We start from the raw sequence: 21,644 nt of genomic DNA, 5'->3' as shown, positions 1-21,644 counted from the left end.
TTTTATTTTACAAATGTCTTTTTATGCCGAAATGTTTTATAAGTTTGTTTGTTCTTGCTAATTCTATTTTACTTTATCTATATTTTTTTTATAATTAACTTTAGCCTTGTACACTCGTTTTATAAACTTGTCTATCAGTTTTTAATAAGAACTTATTATAATTATTTGTTTTAAGAATAGTTAGGTTCTTGATGGTTCGTCCACCGCCTATATAAGGTGCTGTTTTTGTTTAAATGAATGAATGTTAAGACGAACGTGTGTTTTGGTGTTCCTCCCTCTGGATATTACAGTGACGACTACAAGGCTGCAAAGAAAAGGTTGTATCTGACCCGATACTTGCCTGTTGATAGGGAAAAGCTGGGCATTCCAGACATGAGATATTGACATTTAAATTTACAAAAGAAAAGTCTAAACCACAGCCTCATAGGGACCCTCTTTCTTCATTTAATGGCTTGAAGGGCTTTATGATTTTTTGTTTGTTTTGTTTTATGGAGTAAACAGGGCCCCTCTATCCCTGGCCCTTATTTCTTATCCCGCCTCACGGGGCATTTCCTACCCACGGATACCCTTACACCATCACATTATTGCAATCATAAAAAACATATTTCATCTTACCATTCACCACAGTGACTATTCGAGTTGGCAATCCTTTGAAATATGGTTAAAGTTTACATTTAATAATATTTTCTAATTTAAACATGAAATGAAAAATCTTGCATCATATTCATATAAGTGGTCTGTCATGCTCCACATGTTTATTAAAAAAATGACAATAAAAACGTAAACTCGAATATATCATTTAGCATAAAAAGCATGCCACAATCATGTCATTCACAGAGGTTTACCAACTACAGAAAATTCAGTGGGTAAACCTCCAGTTCCAACAAATATTGGTCAGATCGCTCCCGAATCCAGATGAATTTTGACCAAAACCTTAAGACTGTGCATACACCATCAAACTAATGCATAAATATAGTGAGGTCATTTCTGTGTTACCTTTCTTGAGATTTGCTAATAGGTTTACGGCAATTTTTCGATATTTCAATCGTTTCCATTATATGCATCAAACAGTAATCAAAGATAGAGACATAATTTAAGATTTTCAAAAGAAAAATCCGATATTACTTATGAGACTTAACAAGACTTGCATATACAGACGATATGGTATGGTTCCATTTGCCAGTTATTATGAATTACCAATGATATAGATATGACTATCATGTTAATAATTTTACTTCTGTGGCAACTACTCAGACCTTATCCTGGCATATTTACCGAAGGTAAGAGAAATGTGTTGCTTTGCGACTGGTGGCGCAGCTAGAAAAGAAAGAAGGAAAGAAAAACAAAAACGGAAATCAGTTGATTTGATATCTTACCATTTTATCATGTAATGTAGTGACGAAGTGTGTCGCTTCATATCGAGTGTTTTCATGAGTTTGGAGGTGTTTTTGCCTAATTTGCATACGCTGTATTTTCTTGTATACAAATAAATGGTATCTGATTCCTGACTGGAGACTTTCATTTTTTAAGCTATATGTGTGTCCGAATATACCATTCTAAAATGTTTAGTGTATCCATACACACACAACCTTTTTTTTTTTTTTTATTAATTATTATTATTATTTCTTTTTTTTTTACGAATATCGCTGAATCTATAGTGAATCAGCTAATGTAGTACTTGTTGAACAGTACAATGAAGACGTAATATTACACTACTTGTATATGGGTGAACGAATGAAATATTTGATTCCATTATGTTGATGACAGTAAAGTCGTGGAATGAAGGATTGCATATATTTATTTTCTTAATCCCACCCTGTTGCGTTGTTACTATTAATGAAACATTTATATAGATCTATTTTTTTCAGAATGTTTAAAACTACATTTTTATTCATATATGTAAAAAAAAAAGTCGATATGAATAAGTATAACGAATTGTAATATGAATACTTACAATGAAAAATGCATTAATAGTAATTAATATCGATTGATATCAGGGTGTCGCTTCTAGCACTTCCTTCTGGTTCCCGAAATGTAAAGAAAACAGAAGAATGTCAAGCTCGAATTTCTCTACAATTTCAAGGTCACTCTCCTTGCCGAGGGACGTCCAAAAAGGCTCTAAGGGACTGAGGGGGTGTGGCCAAAGGCAGGCGGGGTATATATTGGGGCTCTTCCAAGCATCATAAACATCTCCTTTCGTAGGACTGACAGACAACATGAAGGTTCTTGCTATCGGTGCGTATAATGGAATTGTAAAGGATTTTTCTTCCCTTGTATGAAGACGTCGGAAGCTGCGATTTTTAAATTCATTTATATTCTAATTTACAACATTCTATATGCACTTCTTGGTTTTACATTTTCACTTGTTTCGATGTCTGATGATGCTTTTGTTACTCTATTTGATTTAATATATATATATATATATATATATATATATATATATATATACATATATATATAAATAAATAAATATATATATATATAAATAAATAAATATATATATATATATATATACATACATATATATATATATATAATACTAAAAACAAAACCAAGATACTGATATATTGATTCCTTAATGCGCAGTGAATTTCATTATTTACCATATATGTAATCTATACTAATAGTTATTATTTTCTCAATGCAGTGGCTGTTTTGGTGGGCGTGGCCGCCGCCCTTCCCGGCCTTCGTCTTCGTCGCGACTCGTCTCCTCTGCGCTTCGAGCTGCCCTCCAACGCCTCGCTGGTTCTAGGTAGAATTAACACTGGCTTCGACTGCGCCGATCTGCCCTACGGTTACTACGCCGACACCAGCAACGACTGCGCCCTGTTCCACGTGTGTCTGCCCTACATCGACAACAACGTGTACATCACCCGCCACTTCTCGTTCATGTGCGGCGAAGGCACCATGTTCGACCAGGAACGTCTCGTGTGCGCTTTCCCCGAGGAGGCCCTTCCCTGCTCCGAGGCTGCCAACTTCCTCAGGTCCAACGAGTACTTCGGTCGCTCCGACGTCAACTTCCTGGAGAAGTAGAGCCTCGGATGAGGACACGGGGTCGCTCCTCAAGATTTCATGCCAAACACCACATATCATTATCAACGAGCATCTAATGCATTTTTCTAGGAAAAATGTGAATTAAAAATGTATTAAAGATCATTTTCCCATTTGGTAGTTTTTCTTCCACACCCAGAACCGTCTGGTAATGTAATGGATAGCGCGTCGACCTCACATCCCCGCGGTCGGCAGATCGAGCCCTGTCCAAGCTCGTGAGTTTCCACTGTCACCTGGCGGTCACCACCGTGTCTGGGCAATACGGTGGGTAAGGACCAAGCTCAGTCAAGTCCACACTTGACTGACTCTCACGAGTCAGTACACGCTGAGGGCTCGCCTCAGTGCATATAAGCCCGGCGGTGCATCTGCTTCGCAGACCTAGCTTATCCTTATCCACAACCAGGCTTAGAGGCAACACCTTATGCTGTAGATATTATAGTGAAATATGGTATTTATAGGTAATGGACATTTAATCAGTTACTTCTAAAGCTGCTTTATCACTCATACAATTTATATGATTTTAAATAGCGTTGAAATTTGGAATGTCAGTTCTCTGTTCTATTTATTCAGTGGAATTTCTAATGTATTTTACCAAAAGAATAGCTTTGAGACCAAAATAACAATATCGATCAAAATTACTGAGCTTTTCAGGTTCACACTGGCAGAATTTTTGACTTTTACAAAACCTTTGAATAAGATGCAGTGCCCCATGTTCCACTTTTAATCATTCATGTCAACAGCCTTCCTGATAGCCCTATAGAGTTCATTTGTTTTTAAAGAATCTTTTAATGTATAAGTTAAAGCAAAGGTAAAGCAAAGACAGACAAACTGGGTTAGAAAAAAGGTTTATATGTTACAAAGTATTAAGATAATATCATAAGAATGGCCAAAATCTAATAATTCAAGAGAACATTTAGTGAACTTTTTTTTTTTTTTGTATTCAAGGACCAAGATGGCGTGTTATGATCGTTCTCGCTGTCCATATCAAGAGAGAGTCCGCCGACCAGTCAAAGGATGCCTCCCCCAAAAAATAATTTCGTATCTACTAATATATATATTTGAGTTTATGTTACCTCTCCGACCAACATTGCAAGCAAGAATCCTTTGCATATCAGATTGCAAAGAATTAAGTGTGATTCATTTTCTTTACTAAATGATGACGGGACTCACGAACCACGGGCATGGAAGTAAAATACCAGATTGAAAAATGATATTTATTACATTATGATGCTCTCATTTTCATAGAAAAAAAATGGATGGTCGTTGATAATGATATGAGGTGTTTGGCATGAAATTTTGAGGAGCGACCCCGTGTCCTCATCCGAGGCTCTACTTCTCCAGGAAGTTGACGTCGGAGCGACCGAAGTACTCGTTGGACCTGAGGAAGTTGGCAGCCTCGGAGCAGGGAAGGGCCTCCTCGGGGAAAGCGCACACGAGACGTTCCTGGTCGAACATGGTGCCTTCGCCGCACATGAACGAGAAGTGGCGGGTGATGTACACGTTGTTGTCGATGTAGGGCAGACACACGTGGAACAGGGCGCAGTCGTTGCTGGTGTCGGCGTAGTAACCGTAGGGCAGATCGGCGCAGTCGAAGCCAGTGTTAATTCTACCTAGAACCAGCGAGGCGTTGGAGGGCAGCTCGAAGCGCAGAGGAGACGAGTCGCGGCGAAGACGAAAGCCGGGAAGGGCGGCGGCCACGCCCACCAACACTGCCACTGCATTGAAGAAACAAACTCAGCATAATATAGGAAATCATAAAATTCATAGGACACTAAGGGACTATTATGTCAGTATGATTTTTTTGTCTTTTTATCATTATAAAAAAATGAATAGTCTGACAAAAGCATCATCAAACATTACTGCAAGCAAAATTGTGAAAGGCAAAAAAGTTTATAGAAGTTTGTGAGTTTCCATTAAACATAGATAAATAAAAAGATGCAACTTCCGATATCCTTAGATAAGGGAATCAAGATACACAGATCCATTATACGCACCGATAGCAAGAACCTTCATGTCTGTCAGTCCAATGAAAGATGTTTATGCTGCTTGGAAGAGCCCCAATATATACCCCTCCTGACTTTGGCCACGCCCTCTCAGTCCCTGGGAGTCTTTATAGGCGTCCTTACGCAGGTAGAGTAACCTTGAGAGTATAGAGAAAATCGAGCATTACATGTTCCTGTTTTGTTGACCTTTCGGGACATAAAATGAAGGTTCTCTATTGTGACACCCTGAGATTAATCATTATTAGTTACTGTTAATCTATTGTTATTGAAAATATTCCTTTTACATTTCGTTTTTCTTACACATATCTTTTTCCTTTCATTTCTTTGTATATAACAATGAAAATTATGTGTCTGATCTTAGAAATTCTGAAAAAATAAGATGCATATTTTTTCTCATTAATAGTAAGACAGGCTGGGAGGGAATAATAAGACAGACAAATATAGATCCAATCAATCATCCCACAACTCTACTGTCATCCTAGTAGTTAAATGAAATATTTCAATAATTTCCTTGCATACAGGTAAGGTTATATAACATGTTCATTACAGTGTTAAGAATTATTACAACAACCAATTTATTTTAGATCCAGCGATACTGTCACTAATCACATATCTAACGCTTTGATTATTCAAAATAAATCACTTGAACTTTATTTTGCCCTAAAAGGTGATCAAAATCAGACTGTAAGCTCTTTGGTAGGTATATGCATGCGAATACACCAAACACTTAGAATGGTTTATCATCAAATACGTATAACACATTCTGTGAAAACCTCCACTCAGTCATCAGATACCATTTGTGTTTATATATGAATGTACAGAATGTACAAGGCAAAAACACCCCCAAACTCAGCGATACACCTCGTCAATACGGTAAATGAAGAAAATATATACCAAAATATCTACTGGTTATTTTTTTTTTTTTTTTTTTTTTTTTTTGCTTTCGCCACCTGTCGCAGAACAACATATTTCTTTTAACTCTAGTGAATATGCCAGGACGAAGTTTGACTGAAATAGTTTACGTGGTAGTCACTGGCTCCATGTTCGACCAGGAACGTCTCGTGTGCGCTTTCCCCGAGGAGGCCCTTCCCTGCTCCGAGGCTGCCAACTTCCTCAGGTCCAACGAGTACTTCGGTCGCTCCGACGTCAACTTCCTGGAGAAGTAGAGCCTCGGATGAGGACACGGGGTCGCTCCTCAAGATTTCATGTCAAACATCACAAATCATTATCCATGAGCATTTAATTTAAATGTTTAGATGTATTAAAGGTCACTTTCTCATTCATACCTGGGGATTTGGGCAACGCAATGTAGTAGTAAAGCTATTTTGATAATGAAGCAGAAAGTTCGCAACATCAGACTAAATACAACCTACCACTTATAATGAATATCTAATCTACTTTCCATCAGAAAATAAGAAATGTAATATGAAGATAAAATTCTCCTTTAGTATTTTTACCTAATATTTGTTCCAATTAAAATGATGTTACTTCATTAATTTGCTCTAGTTTCGGATGCCATGTCTTCAAAAAGGAAAAGTTGCGGTACATATGGAATCTCTAGTCCACCGATGTCAGTAACTCGAACAATTTGTATGTTTCCAAACATACCTTTTATCAGACGTCATTGTTTGGGGGGAAGCTGAGAACCGAAAAAAAAAATTGGTTTCATGTTTTGAAACTTCTCTCTTCAATGGAAAGGGCATATGGTTTGAAAATGATGTGATGTGGATGTGGTACTTTACCAGCTGTATCAACAAAATATTTTTAGGAACAAAATGATCCAGGATACTCCGACCTCGAATCGGACACGAGTTATGACCAAGACCGGTGCATCCTAACAGGACAAATCACATCTGAATTATGTGAGGATGTGTTTTTATAAGATTACGATACGTCCACGATTTTGTTAGTGTTATTTGCCATTGTTTTACAGGAAACATTTAGTTGGCCACTTCAGTTACTCTAAGGATGATCTCTATTTTCCATCATAAAAATCTGTACTCTTACACTCGACCGTCTCTGTTACATGGAGCCTTACATATACCGTGGAAAAAAAACTGTCTACCGTTCTGATATTGCTTATCATTATGCAAATCTGCATATATTATGGTGCTTAGATTAAAACAGTTAATGTTAGGTTCTTGTATATTTAGTCTTGTTAAAAAGCTAAATACAAAAATGATGCATATGCCGATTAAACAATGTTAGCTCGTCTTGTACTTCTTGATAATATAAACAAGTAATTTAACATACACACAAATGAACAAAAGATACGGCCAGATAGGACTACACACTCTTTTTCTCATTATTAACCTTCCCAGCTTCTAGTTTGCAAACTTTATAAATAATTTCAGATATATTATTGCAACACTGATGATTACGATACACTGGTTTATATAGCGTCAATTTCACTCTATATTCTTTTCGGTACCCGAAAAAAACATAACATAGAAATGTCACGCTCGAATTTCTGTAAAATTTCAGGGTCATACTACCTGCCTAAAATATTCTCTCCAAGAGGATGAAGGAGGCGTGGCCAAAGTCAGGAGGGGTATATATTAGGACTCTTCAAAGCAGCATACACATCTCCTTTCGTAGGACTGATAGATAAAATGAAGATTCTTGCTCTCGGTGGGTATAACGCACTGTGAAAAGTGTTTGTAAATACATTTTTTTGTAGATAGTATCGGAACTTACTCAAATCGGATGTGTATTTACATTTTACATTTTATTGTTTTGATTATGCTTGTCTTAATACCTGACACTAAAGTTTGATTCAGTATCTGCCTGTTAGATTTTTTTCTATAAAAGGACATAATAATCAATTGATTTATCAATACATATATGATCTGTTCTGATACGTTGTATTTCCTTAATCCAGTCGCTGTGATGGTGGGCGTGGCCGCCGCCCTTCCCGGCCTTCGTCTTCGCCGCGACTCGTCTCCTCTGCGCTTCGAGCTGCCCTCCAACGCCTCGCTAGTTCTAGGTAGAATTAACACTGGCTTCGACTGCGCCGATCTGCCCTACGGTTACTACGCCGACACCAGCAACGACTGCGCCCTGTTCCACGTGTGTCTGCCCTACATCGACAACAACGTGTACATCACCCGCCACTTCTCGTTCATGTGCGGCGAAGGCACCATGTTCGACCAGGAACGTCTCGTGTGCGCTTTCCCCGAGGAGGCCCTTCCCTGCTCCGAGGCTGCCAACTTCCTCAGGTCCAACGAGTACTTCGGTCGCTCCGACGTCAACTTCCTGGAGAAGTAGAGCCTCGGATGAGGACACGGGGTCGCTCCTCAAGATTTCATGCCAAACACCTCATATCATTATCAACGACCATCCATTTTTTTTCTATGAAAATGAGAGCATCATAATGTAATAAATATCATTTTTCAATCTGGTATTTTTCTTCCATGCCCGTGGTTCGTGGCGTAGAGAGTAGCGTATTATATTTTAAAGTTGTCAAACCGTATGTGTTCACTTTCAATCCCGATTAAGATTATCATCATGATGCATTTTCTGAGGTAATATAATTAGAATTAGATTATATCTTCGAATGAAACATCGCGCCATGATCAGAATCACATGATTTTTTTTTTTTTTTTTTTTTTTTTTTTTTTTTTTTTTGAGAAATCTGTAATTTAACCTCCGCACGTATCAGTAGCAATATCCCAGAAGTATGAACAAATGCTTTATATAATATATATAAAGAGACCCTGTTCTGGTAACAATCTCGTGTTAATATTTAATAAAGGAAAACGAAAATCACTTGATGCTATGCGATCGGATTTACAAAGGGTTCTTGCCTACAATATCATGTTGGTCGGAGAGGTAAAACAAACTCAGATATATTAGCAGATATGAAATCTATATTCTTTGGCTGGTCGTAACAGAACATCTTGGTCCTTGCATATAGAAAAAAAATCGTAAGAGTTCAATAAATGTTCTCTTGAATGATTAACAGATATCGGCCATTCTTGAGATATTATCCTAATACTTTGTACCATACAAAACTCTTTCCTGACCCAGTTAGTCTGTCTTTGCTTTACATCTATTTTGATAAATATATTAACAAATTTCTTTAAAAAATGAACTCTTTTGGTTTCTCAGGAAGGCTGTTGACATGAATGGTGAAAAAAGGAAGTTGGGGCAGTGTATCTTATTCAAAGGTTTTGGAAAAGGCAAGAATTCTTCCAGTGTAAATTTGAAAAGGTCAGTAATTCTTATGGATATTTTGATTTTGGTCTCAAAGCTATTCTTTCGGAAAAATATATTAGAATTTCCATTGAAAAATAAAAAAGAAAACCGATATTCTAAATCTCAACGCTAACTTGAATGATAAAATATATTGTAAGGGTAATACAGTAGCTCTAGAAGTAAATAACAGTGTACAAATGATGTCCATTTTCTAAAAAATACCATATTTCACTATAATATCTACAGTATAATGTGCTGCTTCTAACCCTGGGTGTGAAAGAAAAATGCTAAATAGGAAAATGATCTTTAATACATATGTAATTCACTTTTTTTCATAGAAAAATGCATTAGATGGTCGTTGATAATGATATGAGGTGTTTGACATGAAATCTTAAGGAGCGACCCTACTCGATCTGCCGACCTCAAGGATGGGAGGTCGACGCGCTATCCATTACACTACCAGACGGTTCTGGGTGTGGAAGAAAAACTACCAAATGGGAAGATGATCTTTAATACATTTTTAATTCACATTTTTCCTAGAAAAATGATATGAGATGTTTTACATGAAATCTTGAGGAGCGACCCCGTGTCCTCATCCGAGGCTCTACTTCTCCAGGAAGTTGACGTCGGAGCGACCGAAGTACTCGTTGGACCTGAGGAAGTTGGCAGCCTCGGAGCAGGGAAGGGCCTCCTCGGGGAAAGCGCACACGAGACGTTCCTGGTCGAACATGGTGCCTTCGCCGCACATGAACGAGAAGTGGCGGGTGATGTACACGTTGTTGTCGATGTAGGGCAGACACACGTGGAACAGGGCGCAGTCGTTGCTGGTGTCGGCGTAGTAACCGTAGGGCAGATCGGCGCAGTCGAAGCCAGTGTTAATTCTACCTAGAACCAGCGAGGCGTTGGAGGGCAGCTCGAAGCGCAGAGGAGACGAGTCGCGACGAAGACGAAGGCCGGGAAGGGCAGCGGCCACGCCCACCAACACAGCGACTGCATTGAGGAAATAATAACTATTAGTATGAATTATATATATGGTAAATTATGAAATTTATTGCGCACTAAGGGATCACTATATCAGTATGTTTCGGTTTTGTTTTGTTTTTAAGTATTATGTATTTCTTTTTAATCGAATAGAGTAACAAAAACATCATCTGACATCAAAACAAGTGAAAATGTAAAACGAAGAAGAACATATAGAATCTTGTGAATTAGAATATGAATGAATTTTAAAACCGCAACTTCCGACTTCTTCATACAAGGGAAGAAAAATTCTTTACAATTCCATGATACGCACCGATAGCAAGAACCTTCATGTTGTCTGTCAGTCCTACGAAAGGAGATGTTTATGATGCTTGGAAGAGCCCCAATATATACCCCGCCTGCCTTTGGCCACACCCCCTCAGTCCCTTAGAGGCTTTTTGGACGTCCTTCAGCAGGGAGAGTGACCTTGAAATTGTAGAGAAATTCGAGCTTGACATTCTTCTGTGTTCTTTACATTTCGTTTACCAGAAGGAAGTGCTTGAAGTGACACCCTGAAGTCAATCGATATTAGTTACTATTAATGCATTTTTTTCATTGAAAGAATTCATTTTACAATTCGTTATACTTATTCATATCGACTTTTTTTCTTTGCATATATGAATAAAAATGTAGTTTTAAACATTTAAAAAAATATAGATCTATGTAAATGTTTCATTAATAGTAACAACGCAACAGGGTGGGAGTAAGAAAATAAATATATGCAATCCTTCATTCCACGACTTTACTGTCATCAACATAATGGAATCAAATATTTCATTCGTTCACCCATATACAAGTAGTGTAATATTACGTCTTCATTGCGCTGTTCAACAAGTACTACATTAGCTGATTCACTATAGATTCAGCGATATTCGTAAAAAAAAAAAAAAAAAAAAAAAAAAAAAAAAAAAAAAAAAAAAGATTAAAAAAAAAAAAAAGTTGTGTGTGTATGGATACACTAAACATTTTAGAATCGTATATTCGGACACACATATAGCTTAAAAAATGAAAGTCTCCAGTCAGGAATCAGATACCATTTATTTGTATACAAGAAAATACAGCGTATGCAAATTAGGCAAAAACACCTCCAAACTCATGAAAACACATTCGATATGAAGCGACATACTTCGTCACTACGTTGCATGATAAAATGGTAAGATATCAAATCAACTGATTTCCGTTTTTTTGTTTTTGTTTTTCTTCTTTTTTCTTTTTTTTTTTTTCTTTTTTTTTTAAGCTGCGCCACCAGTCGCATATTCTGGCATATTTACCTTCGGTAAATATGCCAGGATAAGGTCTGAGTAGTTGCCACAGAAGTAGAATTATTAACATGATAGTCATATCTATATCATTGGTAATTCATAATAACTGGCAAATGGAACCATACCATATCGTCTGTATATGCAAGTCTTCTTAAGTCTCATAAGTAATATCGGATTTTTCTTTTGAAAATCTTAAATTTTGTCTCTATCTTAGATTACTCTTTGATGCATATAATGGAAACGATTGAAATATCGAAAAATTGCCGTAAACCTATTAGCAAATCTCAAGAAAGGTAACACAGAAATGACCTTACTTTATTTATGCATTAGTTTGATGGTGTATGCACACTGCACAGTCTTAAGATTTTGGTCAAAATTCATCTGGTTTCGACCAATATTTGTTTCTGGCCAATATTTGTTGGCACTGGAGGTTTACCCACTGAATTTTCTGTAGTTGGTAAAACTCTGTGAGTGACATGATTATGGCATGTTTTTATGCTAAATATATTCGAGTTTACGTTTTTATTGTAATTTTCTTAACAAACATGTGAAGCATGACACACCACTTATATGAATATGATGCAAGATTTTTCATTTCATGTTTAAATAAAAAAATATTATTAAATGTAAACTTTAACCATATTTCAAAGGATTGCCCACTCGAATAGTCACTGTGGTGAATGGTAAGATGAAATATGTTTTTTATGATTGCAATAATGTGATGGTGTAAGGGTATCCGTGGGTAGGAATTCTTTAAAAATGCCCCGTGGGGCGGGATAAGAAATAAGGGCCAGGGATAGAGGGGCCATGTTTACTCCATAAAACAAAAACAAAAAAAATCATAAAGCCCTTCAAGCCTTTAAATGAAGAAAGAGGGTCCCTATGAGGCTGTGGTTTTGACTCTTTTGCTTTGTAAATTTATATGTCGATATCTCATGTCTGGAATGCCCAGCTTTTCCCTATCAACAGGCAAGTATCAGGTCAGATACAACCTTTTCTTTGCAGCCTTGTAGTCGTCACTGTAAGATCCAGAGGGAGGAACACCAAAACACACGTTCGTCTTAACATTCATTTATTTAAACAAAAACAGCACCATATATAGGCGGTGGACGAACCATCAAGAACCTAACTATTCTTAAAACAAATAATTATAATAAGTTCTTATTAAAAACTGATAGACAAGTTTATAAAACGAGTGTACAAGGTTAAAGTTAATTATAAAAAAAATATAGATAAAGTAAAATAGAATTAGCAAGAACAAACAAACAAACAAACTTATAAAACATTTCGGCATAAAAAGACATTTGTAAAATAAAACACAAATGGTTCTCCTAAATCAAATAATGTACTGTTTAAAAAAGTTAACATGAAGCAAACGTAAAACATTTGAAAATCTTTAAAATCAAGGTTTTGGGTCTGCCAAATACATTTTAAAAGCTACGTAAAACTTGCAAATAAACAGCAATGGTAAAACAAGACAGTAATACAATGAAACTATTTAAACAGTATATCAACATATCGCGCAAGCACATATATATCTGCTTGTTCGATAAGTTTAAGCAATCATTTAAAAGTGCACAAAAAAAGCGGTCATGCGGAATGGCAAAAGGTCTTCTAAAAGGCCCGACTAACAAAAGTAAGTAAACAAAGTTCTCATTCCGTATTTTTATATGAGTTGATCTGACAAAAAGCATCATGACCGGATCATGAAATAAACTCAATATACAATAATAAAAGGCATATCAGGAAAAGAAAGATAAGGGAGCTTCGGGCGATTCGTGCGCAGAGATTCCTCCAGGATCAGACAGATTCATTGTGGCCAAGGATAAGGCAGGATTTAGGGTTTAGAAGGGTTGGAATAGGGTCATAGGAATAGATACAAGGTTTTAGAATGAGGGGAAAGGATGGGAAGAAGAAAATGGTGCGAAATAAAGGCAGAAAGAGTAGGCATACAGGTAAGATAAGCATGGACGCTAGGACGTAGAAAAAGAAGAAACAAAAGATCTATAGTAAAATATATTAGAAAGTAAGACGTACATAGAGAAGAGAATAGGATAACATAATAATAAAGAAAGTAGAAATAAGGATGAAGCAAAGAGACAAGAGACAAAAACCTATGCTAGGCTAGCCTAGGCGAGGATAAGGGGGAGGTTGAAACATGAAAGAAATGAGCAAACCATAGGACTGCATGATTGATAGAAATAACAAAATAACATAGATGAGGGAAGAAAAGGCTGGAGGAGAAAGATGCATAAGATTAAGGGCAAAGCAAAAGGAACAGAAGGTAAACATAAAAAAGGAGGAGAGGGAGGAGGGGAGTGTACAGTCAACGGAACATTATAGATTGAATAAAACAGGAGAAATAAGAGATGGTAACAAAGGAAAAACCATGGAGAAGAGTCAGGAGAGAGTATAAGTATTATAGGAGAGAGTATAAGTAATATAGGAGAGAGAAACAGAAAGTAAGGGAATAAAGGCCAACACAGATGAAGTAAGAGAAAGGGAATGAGTGAGTGAGGGAAGGAAGGAAAGAGGAGAAAGGGAGTGAGTGAGAGAAAGGAAGGGAAGAGGAGAAAGGGAGTGAGTGAGAGAAAGAAAGGGAAGAGGAGAAAGTGAGTGAGTGAGAGAGAGAAAGGAAGGAAAGGGAAGAAAGGGAGTGGATAAGTGGGTGAGTGAGAGAAAAGAAAAAAAAAAGAGGGGGGTGGGGGCAGCAAAGGCAGAGAAGGGAGGACTGGCGGCCTCACAATGGTCATTTTGCTCGAAACTCAACTTTTCGTTCCGATGACACAAAACTATAAATATTAGCTGACTTTTATATAACACGATTTTCAAACGTGGCAAATTTCTTGGTAATCTTTAATGAGTCTGAGAGAGCGAGTGTCGGGATTCATTACCAGAACATTTTTTATACAGTCGTGTAATGCGGTGTTCGCTCAGTCATAATTTTGGCTATGGAAGGAAAACATGTTGAACGAGAAAATGATCTTTAATGCATTCGAAAATTATCCTTTTTCATAGAAGAATAGATGTGATGTTCGTTGGTAATGATTTGTGATGTTTGACATGAAATCTTGAGGAGCGACCCCGTGTCCTCATCCGAGGCTCTACTTCTCCAGGAAGTTGACGTCGGAGCGACCGAAGTACTCGTTGGACCTGAGGAAGTTGGCAGCCTCGGAGCAGGGAAGGGCCTCCTCGGGGAAAGCGCACACGAGACGTTCCTGGTCGAACATGGTGCCTTCGCCGCACATGAACGAGAAGTGGCGGGTGATGTACACGTTGTTGTCGATGTAGGGCAGACACACGTGGAACAGGGCGCAGTCGTTGCTGGTGTCGGCGTAGTAACCGTAGGGCAGATCGGCGCAGTCGAAGCCAGTGTTAATTCTACCTAGAACCAGCGAGGCGTTGGAGGGCAGCTCGAAGCGCAGAGGAGACGAGTCGCGACGAAGACGAAGGCCGGGAAGGGCGGCGGCCACGCCCACCAACACAGCGACTGCATTAAGGAAATACTAGATATTAGTATAAATTATAAATGATATTGTAAATCATGAAATTCATTGAATACAAAGGGATCATAATATTATTGTGTTTTGGATTTGCTTTTCATTATTGTTTTTAAAAAATCGAATAGAGCGACAAAAGCAACATCCAATAACAATAAACTACAAATGCAAAAGGAAAAAGTATATATAATTATGTGAATTAACATTAAACCATAAATTGATAATAATAAAAAAGACGTAACTTCCGACGTCTCCACACAAGGGAATAAAAACACTATTCAGTTCCATTATACGCACCGACAGCAAGAACCTTCATGTTTTTCGTCAGTCCTACGAAAGATGTTTATGCTGCTTGGAAGAGCCCCAATATATACCCCTCCTGACTTTGGCCACGCCCCTCAATCCCTAGGAGTCTTTCTGGACGTCCTTACGCAGGTGGAGTGACCTTGAAATTATAGAGAAATTCGAGCGTGTCGTATTTCTGTATTCTTTACATTTCGGAAACCAGAAGGAAGAGCTTGAAGTGACACCCTGAAAGCAATCGATTTTAATCACTATTTATGCTTTTTTTATTGAAAGTATTCCTTAAAAATCTAGTAGTTGTACTTTCTGAAAAAATAGATCTATGTAATTGTTTCATTAATAGTAGCAATGCAACAGGGTGGGAGCGAATAGTAAGAAAAGAAATATATGCAATCATTCATCCCACAACTTTACTGTCATCAATATAATGGAATCAAATATTTCATTCGTTCACCCATATAAAAGTAGTGTAATATTACGTCTCCATTGTACTGTTTAACAAGTATTACATTGCTGATTCATTATAGATTAACTATAGATATTCTCAAAAACTTTTTGGTTGGTGTGTTTGCGGATGCACCAAACATTTTAGAATGGTTTATTAGTACACTCACATAGAGCTTATAAATGAAAGTCTCCAGTCAGAAATCAGATACCTTTTATTTGTATATAAAAATATACAGTGTATACATATTAGGCAAAAACACCTCCAGACTCATGAAAACGAGTAGTGTACTCGATACAAAGCGATACACATCGTCACTACGCTAAATGATGAAATGGTAAAATATTAAATTTTCTACTGTTCCCTTTTTTAACTGCGCCACCAGTCGCAGAGTAACATATTTCTCTTAACTTCGGTAAATATGCTAGGGTAAAGTGTGAGTAGTTGCCACAGAAGTAAAATGGTTGCCACGATAGTCATATCTATATCATTGGTAATTATTCGAAATAACCGCCAAATGGAACCTATGCAACGTTGTTGAGTCTCATCATTAATATGATTTTTTTCTTTGAAAAAAATCTTACACTATGCCTCTAAGTTTCATTATTGTCTGATGCATATTATGTGAATGAATGAAATATCAAAGATTACTGTAACCCTCACGAAAGGTGACATGGAAATGTCCTCACGGTATTTAAGCATTAATGTGAGGGTGTATTCACAGGCTTAAGGTTTTGGTCAAAACTCATCTGGTTTCAGGGCCGATCTGACCAATATTTGTTGGCACTGGAGGTTTACGCACTGAACTCTCATGTAGTTGCTAAACCTCCAAGAATGGTTATACTATGTTCTTTTATACGTAAGTAAACATTCGAGTTTACATTTCATTGTACTTTTGTCAACAAACATCTGGTGAAGCGTGGCAGACCTTCACATATATGAATATGATACAGTGAATAGGTATATGATGCGGTGAACTTAGTTTTGGCAAGAGGATTTATCATTTCATGTTTGAATTAGAAAATATAATCAAATGATTACCCATTCGAATGGACATTGTAGTGAATGGTAAGATGAAATATGATTGCAGTAATGTGAAATCTAAACGCAACATTTCGTTCCGATGAAATATGATAATTGACACTAAGATGTATATAGTAGTTGACCAAGAGATAACACGATTTTCAAATAGGACAAAATTTCCTAGTAATTTTTACTAAGTTTCAGAGTGCAAGAGTTGGGATTCATTTGTAAAACTTTCCTAGTACATTGTGTTGTTCACTCAGCCATAAATTTTGGGTACGGAAGGAAAATATGTTGAATGTGAAAATGACCTTTAATACATTCGAAAATTATCTTTTTCATAGAAGAACAGATGTGATGCTCGTTGATAATGATATGAGGTGTTTGGCATGAAATCTTGAGGAGCGACCCCGTGTCCTCATCCGAGGCTCTACTTCTCCAGGAAGTTGACGTCGGAGCGACCGAAGTACTCGTTGGACCTGAGGAAGTTGGCAGCCTCGGAGCAGGGAAGGGCCTCCTCGGGGAAAGCGCACACGAGACGTTCCTGGTCGAACATGGTGCCTTCGCCGCACATGAACGAGAAGTGGCGGGTGATGTACACGTTGTTGTCGATGTAGGGCAGACACACGTGGAACAGGGCGCAGTCGTTGCTGGTGTCGGCGTAGTAACCGTAGGGCAGATCGGCGCAGTCGAAGCCAGTGTTAATTCTACCTAGAACCAGCGAGGCGTTGGAGGGCAGCTCGAAGCGCAGAGGAGACGAGTCGCGACGAAGACGAAGGCCGGGAAGGGCGGCGCCCACGCCCACCAACACAGCCACTGCATTGAGGAAATAATAACTATTAGTATGAATTATATATATGGTAAATTATGAAATTTATTGCGCACTAAGGGATCACTATATCAGTATGTTTTGATTTTGTTTTGTTTTTAAGTATCATATATATTTTTTTAATCGAATAGAGTAACAAAAGCATCATCTGACATCAAAACAAGTGAAAATGTAAACCGAAGAAGAGCATATAGAATGCTGTGAATTAAAATATAAGTGAATTTAAAAACCGCAACTTCCGACTTCTTCATACAAGGGAAGAAAAATTCTTTACAATTCCATGATACGCACCGATAGCAAGAACCTTCATGTTGTCTGTCAGTCCTACGAAAGGAGATGTTTATGATGCTTGGAAGAGCCCCAATATATACCCCGCCTGCCTTTGGCCACACCCCCTCAGTCCCTTAGAGGCTTTTTGGACGTCCCTCGGCAAGGAGAGTGACCTTGAAATTGTAGAGAAATTCAAGCTTGACATTCTTCTGTTTTCTTTACATTTCGTTTACCAGAAGGAAGTGCTTGAAGTGACACCCTGAAGTCAATCGATATTAGTTACTATTAATGCATTTTTTTCATTGAAAGTATTCATATTACAATTCGTTATACTTATTCATATCGATTTTTTTTCTTTGCATATTTGAATAAAAATGTAGTTTTAAACATTCTCATAAAAATTGATCTTTGTAATTGTTTCATTAATAGTAACAACGCAACAGACTGGGAGCGAATAGTAAGAAAAGAAATATATACAATCATTCATCCCACAACTTCACTGTCATCAAAATAATGGATTCAAATATTTAATTCGTTCACCCATATATAAGTAGTGTAATATTACGTCTTCATTGTACTGTTTAACAAGTATTACATTAGCTGATTCATTATAGATTCAGCGATATTCGTAATAAGAAATTCTTTGGTTAATGTGTGTGTATGGATACACTAAACATTTTAGAATGGTATATTCGGACACACATAGATTAGAAATAAAAGTCTCCAGTCAGGAATCAGATACCATTTATTTGTATACAAGAAAATTCCGTTTTTGTTTTTTGTTTTTCTTCTTTCTTTATTTTTTTCGTTTTTTTCTATTTTTTTAAGCTGCGCCACCAGTCGCAAAGCAACACATTTCTCTTACCTTCAGTAATAGAAGGACTGAGTAGTTGCCACAGAAGTAAAATAATTAACATGATAGTCAAATCTATATCACTGGTAATTATTCATAATAACTGGCAAATGGAACCACAGCATATCGTCTGTATATGCAAGTGTTATTAAGTCTCATAAATAATATCAGATTTTTCTTTTGAAAATCTTAAACTATGTCTATCTTTGACTATTGTTTGATGCATATTATGCAAATGATTGAAATATCGAAAAATTGTCGTAAACCTATTAGTAAATCTCACGAAAAGTAACAGAAATGACCTCACTGTATTTATGCATTAGCTTTGATGGTGTATGCACAGAGGTTTTGGTCAAAATTCATCTGGTTTCGGGAGCGATCTGACCAATATTTGTTGCCACTTGAGCTTTACCCACTGAATTTTCTGTAGTTGGTAAACCTCTGTGAGTGACATGATTATGGCATGTTTTTATGCTAAATAATATATTCGAGTTTACGTTTTTATTGTCATTTTCTTAACAAACATGTGAAGCATGACAGACCTTCACGTATATGAATATGATGCAGTGAATAGGCATATGATGCAATGAACTTAGTTTTGACATTTTTTCATTTCATGTTTAAATTAGGAAATATAATTAAATGTAAACTTCAATTATATTTCAAAGGACTGCCCACTCGAATAGTCACTGTGGTGAATGGGAAGATGAAATATGTTTTATATGATTGCAATAATGTGATGGTCATTTTGCTCGAAACGCAACTTTGTGTTCCGATGACACAAAATTATATATATTTTCAAACGTGGCAAATTTCTTAGTAATCTTTAATGAGTCTGAGAGGGCTTCATAACCAGAACAATTTTGATACAGTCGTGTAATGCGGTGTTCGCTCAGTCATAATTTTGTGTATGGAAGGAAAACATGTTGAACGAGAAAATGATCTTTAATGCATTCGAAAATTATCATTTTTCATAGAAGAACAGATGTGATGCTCGTTGATAATGATATGAGGTGTTTGACATGAAATCTTGAGGAGCGACCCCGTGTCCTCATCCGAGGCTCTACTTCTCCAGGAAGTTGACGTCGGAGCGACCGAAGTACTCGTTGGACCTGAGGAAGTTGGCAGCCTCGGAGCAGGGAAGGGCCTCCTCGGGGAAAGCGCACACGAGACGTTCCTGGTCGAACATGGTGCCTTCGCCGCACATGAACGAGAAGTGGCGGGTGATGTACACGTTGTTGTCGATGTAGGGCAGACACACGTGGAACAGGGCGCAGTCGTTGCTGGTGTCGGCGTAGTAACCGTAGGGCAGATCGGCGCAGTCGAAGCCAGTGTTAATTCTACCTAGAACCAGCGAGGCGTTGGAGGGCAGCTCGAAGCGCAGAGGAGACGAGTCGCGGCGAAGACGAAGGCCGGGAAGGGCGGCGGCCACGCCCACCAACACAGCGACTGTAATGAAGAAATAATGTATGCTAATGAAAATATGAAATAAAGAGTCAGTATCTATATTCCTGTCCTTTTTAACGAATAAGAAGTGAAAACGTGAACCATTAGTTATATCCATAAAGAGCAAGAAAAATTTATATGTCTGACAGTTAATACATTTCCTGAGATGAATATCATAAAAAGTATATCACAGGGTTCCGTGTATTATCATGCTCGTTTCATATTATAAACAATCTTACATGATTGTACAGAAATTGCTTATGGTTATGTCTCTTCAAATCTTGCTTGTTGAAACAGCGTTCATGCAAACTTGTTCTATTAATATGATTTTGAAAATTGGAATCCGTTCAGATCTCATGTCTGATCTTAGAAGTGTAAAAGAATCGTCAGATTAAAACTTATGGACAGCCAGGAATGGAGATTTCTTCAGCCTCGTTCACTCACCAAGAGCAAGAACCTTCATGTTGTCAGCAAGTCCTAAGAAGAGGAGATGTGTGTGCTGCTTGGAGGTGCCCCAATATATAGCCCTCCTACCTTTAGCCACGCCTTCTCCTTCCCGTATACAATAAATCAGAGAGTCTGAAGAACAGAAAAAAATTAAACTTCCTTGACAGTGACCTTGAAATGCTGTAGAGTTGCCAGCGTGTCAGTTTTAAACTTTTTGCTTGCGTCTCGTAGTATCTAGTAAACTTTGCCTGTAGTAGTCTTAAAGACGGTATTCTGTTTTTACATTCAGCCATGTGCACATATTTCTAGCAAGATGTAGATATCGCAGGCTTAAAGAGTGTTCTTGGCTGTCTTCTCCGTTAGAATTATTTTCATTTGATGGTTGAGACGAAATGCGTGACTAAATTACAGTGTCATAAAAACAATTATGTACACAAGATCAGCTTTACTTTAGTCTTAGAACGATGAGAATGGCTAAATATTTCATTAATAGCTTTTTTATATGGACAAATATCATACTATCGACATTATAGATGCGATGTTTTGACCTTGTTCTTCACTCTTCATATTTTCATTTCGTATTTTCGAGTTGTAAAAGAGAGAAATTCGATCATCAAACAGCTCAATTATCAGTCTGTCTTGACTGAAGTTAGCTTGGTAAAATTAGGACCGGATGAGTAACGCTGCAAAGTTTTAGATTTCATCACACATAAACGGTATAGGCTACAGTAATTGGTTCATATATATTCAGTTCTTCATGTAGGATGTATCTCTTAAAACATTTAGATATCTTTAAAAACGCTTAGTTACTGGCGAGTTTCTAAATGGACAATCACCCCATGTCCAACATATTGACAATATTTTGTATTTAGGTGAAAAAGACAAGCGGGAGGATGAGCCTTCGAAACCTCAGAATCACATAATCAACATTTCTAGATAAAGAAAAAAATAAATACATATTTTTTAGAGATCTATTATGGGTAATCAATGTTCAA

The 21,644-nt window shown here is 37.3% G+C and overlaps 7 protein-coding genes across 7 annotated transcripts; 2 read left to right on the top strand and 5 right to left on the bottom strand.

The window, feature by feature from the left end:
• Positions 1-2,122: 2,122 nt before the first annotated feature.
• Positions 2,123-3,164, top strand: LOC122242667 (U-scoloptoxin(01)-Cw1a-like). Its single transcript, XM_043000014.2, has 2 exons — positions 2,123-2,235; positions 2,648-3,164. The coding sequence occupies exons 1-2, from the start codon at positions 2,217-2,219 to the stop codon at positions 3,031-3,033; spliced, it is 405 nt and encodes a 134-aa protein (XP_042855948.2). The 5' UTR covers positions 2,123-2,216; the 3' UTR covers positions 3,034-3,164.
• Positions 3,165-4,005: 841 nt separating this feature from the next.
• On the bottom strand, positions 4,006-5,148 carry LOC122242668 (U-scoloptoxin(01)-Cw1a-like). Its single transcript, XM_043000017.2, has 2 exons — positions 5,046-5,148; positions 4,006-4,766 (listed from the first exon to the last, which is right to left on the bottom strand). Exons 1-2 carry the CDS (start codon positions 5,062-5,064, stop codon positions 4,381-4,383), a joined length of 405 nt encoding a protein of 134 aa, XP_042855951.2. The 5' UTR covers positions 5,065-5,148; the 3' UTR covers positions 4,006-4,380.
• Positions 5,149-7,612: 2,464 nt separating this feature from the next.
• Positions 7,613-8,450, top strand: LOC147471797 (U-scoloptoxin(01)-Cw1a-like). The gene is made up of 2 exons (XM_086537101.1): positions 7,613-7,685; positions 7,936-8,450. The coding sequence occupies exons 1-2, from the start codon at positions 7,667-7,669 to the stop codon at positions 8,319-8,321; spliced, it is 405 nt and encodes a 134-aa protein (XP_086393227.1). The 5' UTR covers positions 7,613-7,666; the 3' UTR covers positions 8,322-8,450.
• A 1,296-nt stretch (positions 8,451-9,746) lies between these two features.
• LOC147471796 (U-scoloptoxin(01)-Cw1a-like) lies at positions 9,747-10,621 on the bottom strand. The gene is made up of 2 exons (XM_086537100.1): positions 10,546-10,621; positions 9,747-10,241 (listed from the first exon to the last, which is right to left on the bottom strand). Exons 1-2 carry the CDS (start codon positions 10,562-10,564, stop codon positions 9,856-9,858), a joined length of 405 nt encoding a protein of 134 aa, XP_086393226.1. The 5' UTR covers positions 10,565-10,621; the 3' UTR covers positions 9,747-9,855.
• Positions 10,622-14,500: 3,879 nt separating this feature from the next.
• Positions 14,501-15,433, bottom strand: LOC147471795 (U-scoloptoxin(01)-Cw1a-like). Its single transcript, XM_086537099.1, has 2 exons — positions 15,331-15,433; positions 14,501-15,023 (listed from the first exon to the last, which is right to left on the bottom strand). Exons 1-2 carry the CDS (start codon positions 15,347-15,349, stop codon positions 14,638-14,640), a joined length of 405 nt encoding a protein of 134 aa, XP_086393225.1. The 5' UTR covers positions 15,350-15,433; the 3' UTR covers positions 14,501-14,637.
• A 1,665-nt stretch (positions 15,434-17,098) lies between these two features.
• LOC147471794 (U-scoloptoxin(01)-Cw1a-like) lies at positions 17,099-18,023 on the bottom strand. The gene is made up of 2 exons (XM_043000016.2): positions 17,925-18,023; positions 17,099-17,620 (listed from the first exon to the last, which is right to left on the bottom strand). Exons 1-2 carry the CDS (start codon positions 17,941-17,943, stop codon positions 17,235-17,237), a joined length of 405 nt encoding a protein of 134 aa, XP_042855950.1. The 5' UTR covers positions 17,944-18,023; the 3' UTR covers positions 17,099-17,234.
• A 1,659-nt stretch (positions 18,024-19,682) lies between these two features.
• Positions 19,683-20,749, bottom strand: LOC122242666 (U-scoloptoxin(01)-Cw1a). The gene is made up of 2 exons (XM_043000010.2): positions 20,647-20,749; positions 19,683-20,205 (listed from the first exon to the last, which is right to left on the bottom strand). The coding sequence occupies exons 1-2, from the start codon at positions 20,663-20,665 to the stop codon at positions 19,820-19,822; spliced, it is 405 nt and encodes a 134-aa protein (XP_042855944.1). The 5' UTR covers positions 20,666-20,749; the 3' UTR covers positions 19,683-19,819.
• Positions 20,750-21,644: the final 895 nt, after the last annotated feature.

Source organism: Penaeus japonicus, unplaced genomic scaffold (assembly GCF_977035675.1).
Source record: "Penaeus japonicus unplaced genomic scaffold, GWHDUDI00000001_assembly GWHDUDI00000005, whole genome shotgun sequence".
Classification (NCBI taxonomy): Eukaryota; Metazoa; Arthropoda; class Malacostraca; order Decapoda; family Penaeidae; genus Penaeus; species Penaeus japonicus.
Note: the sequence above shows the minus strand (reverse complement) of the source record. Positions and strands in the feature narration are given on the sequence as shown.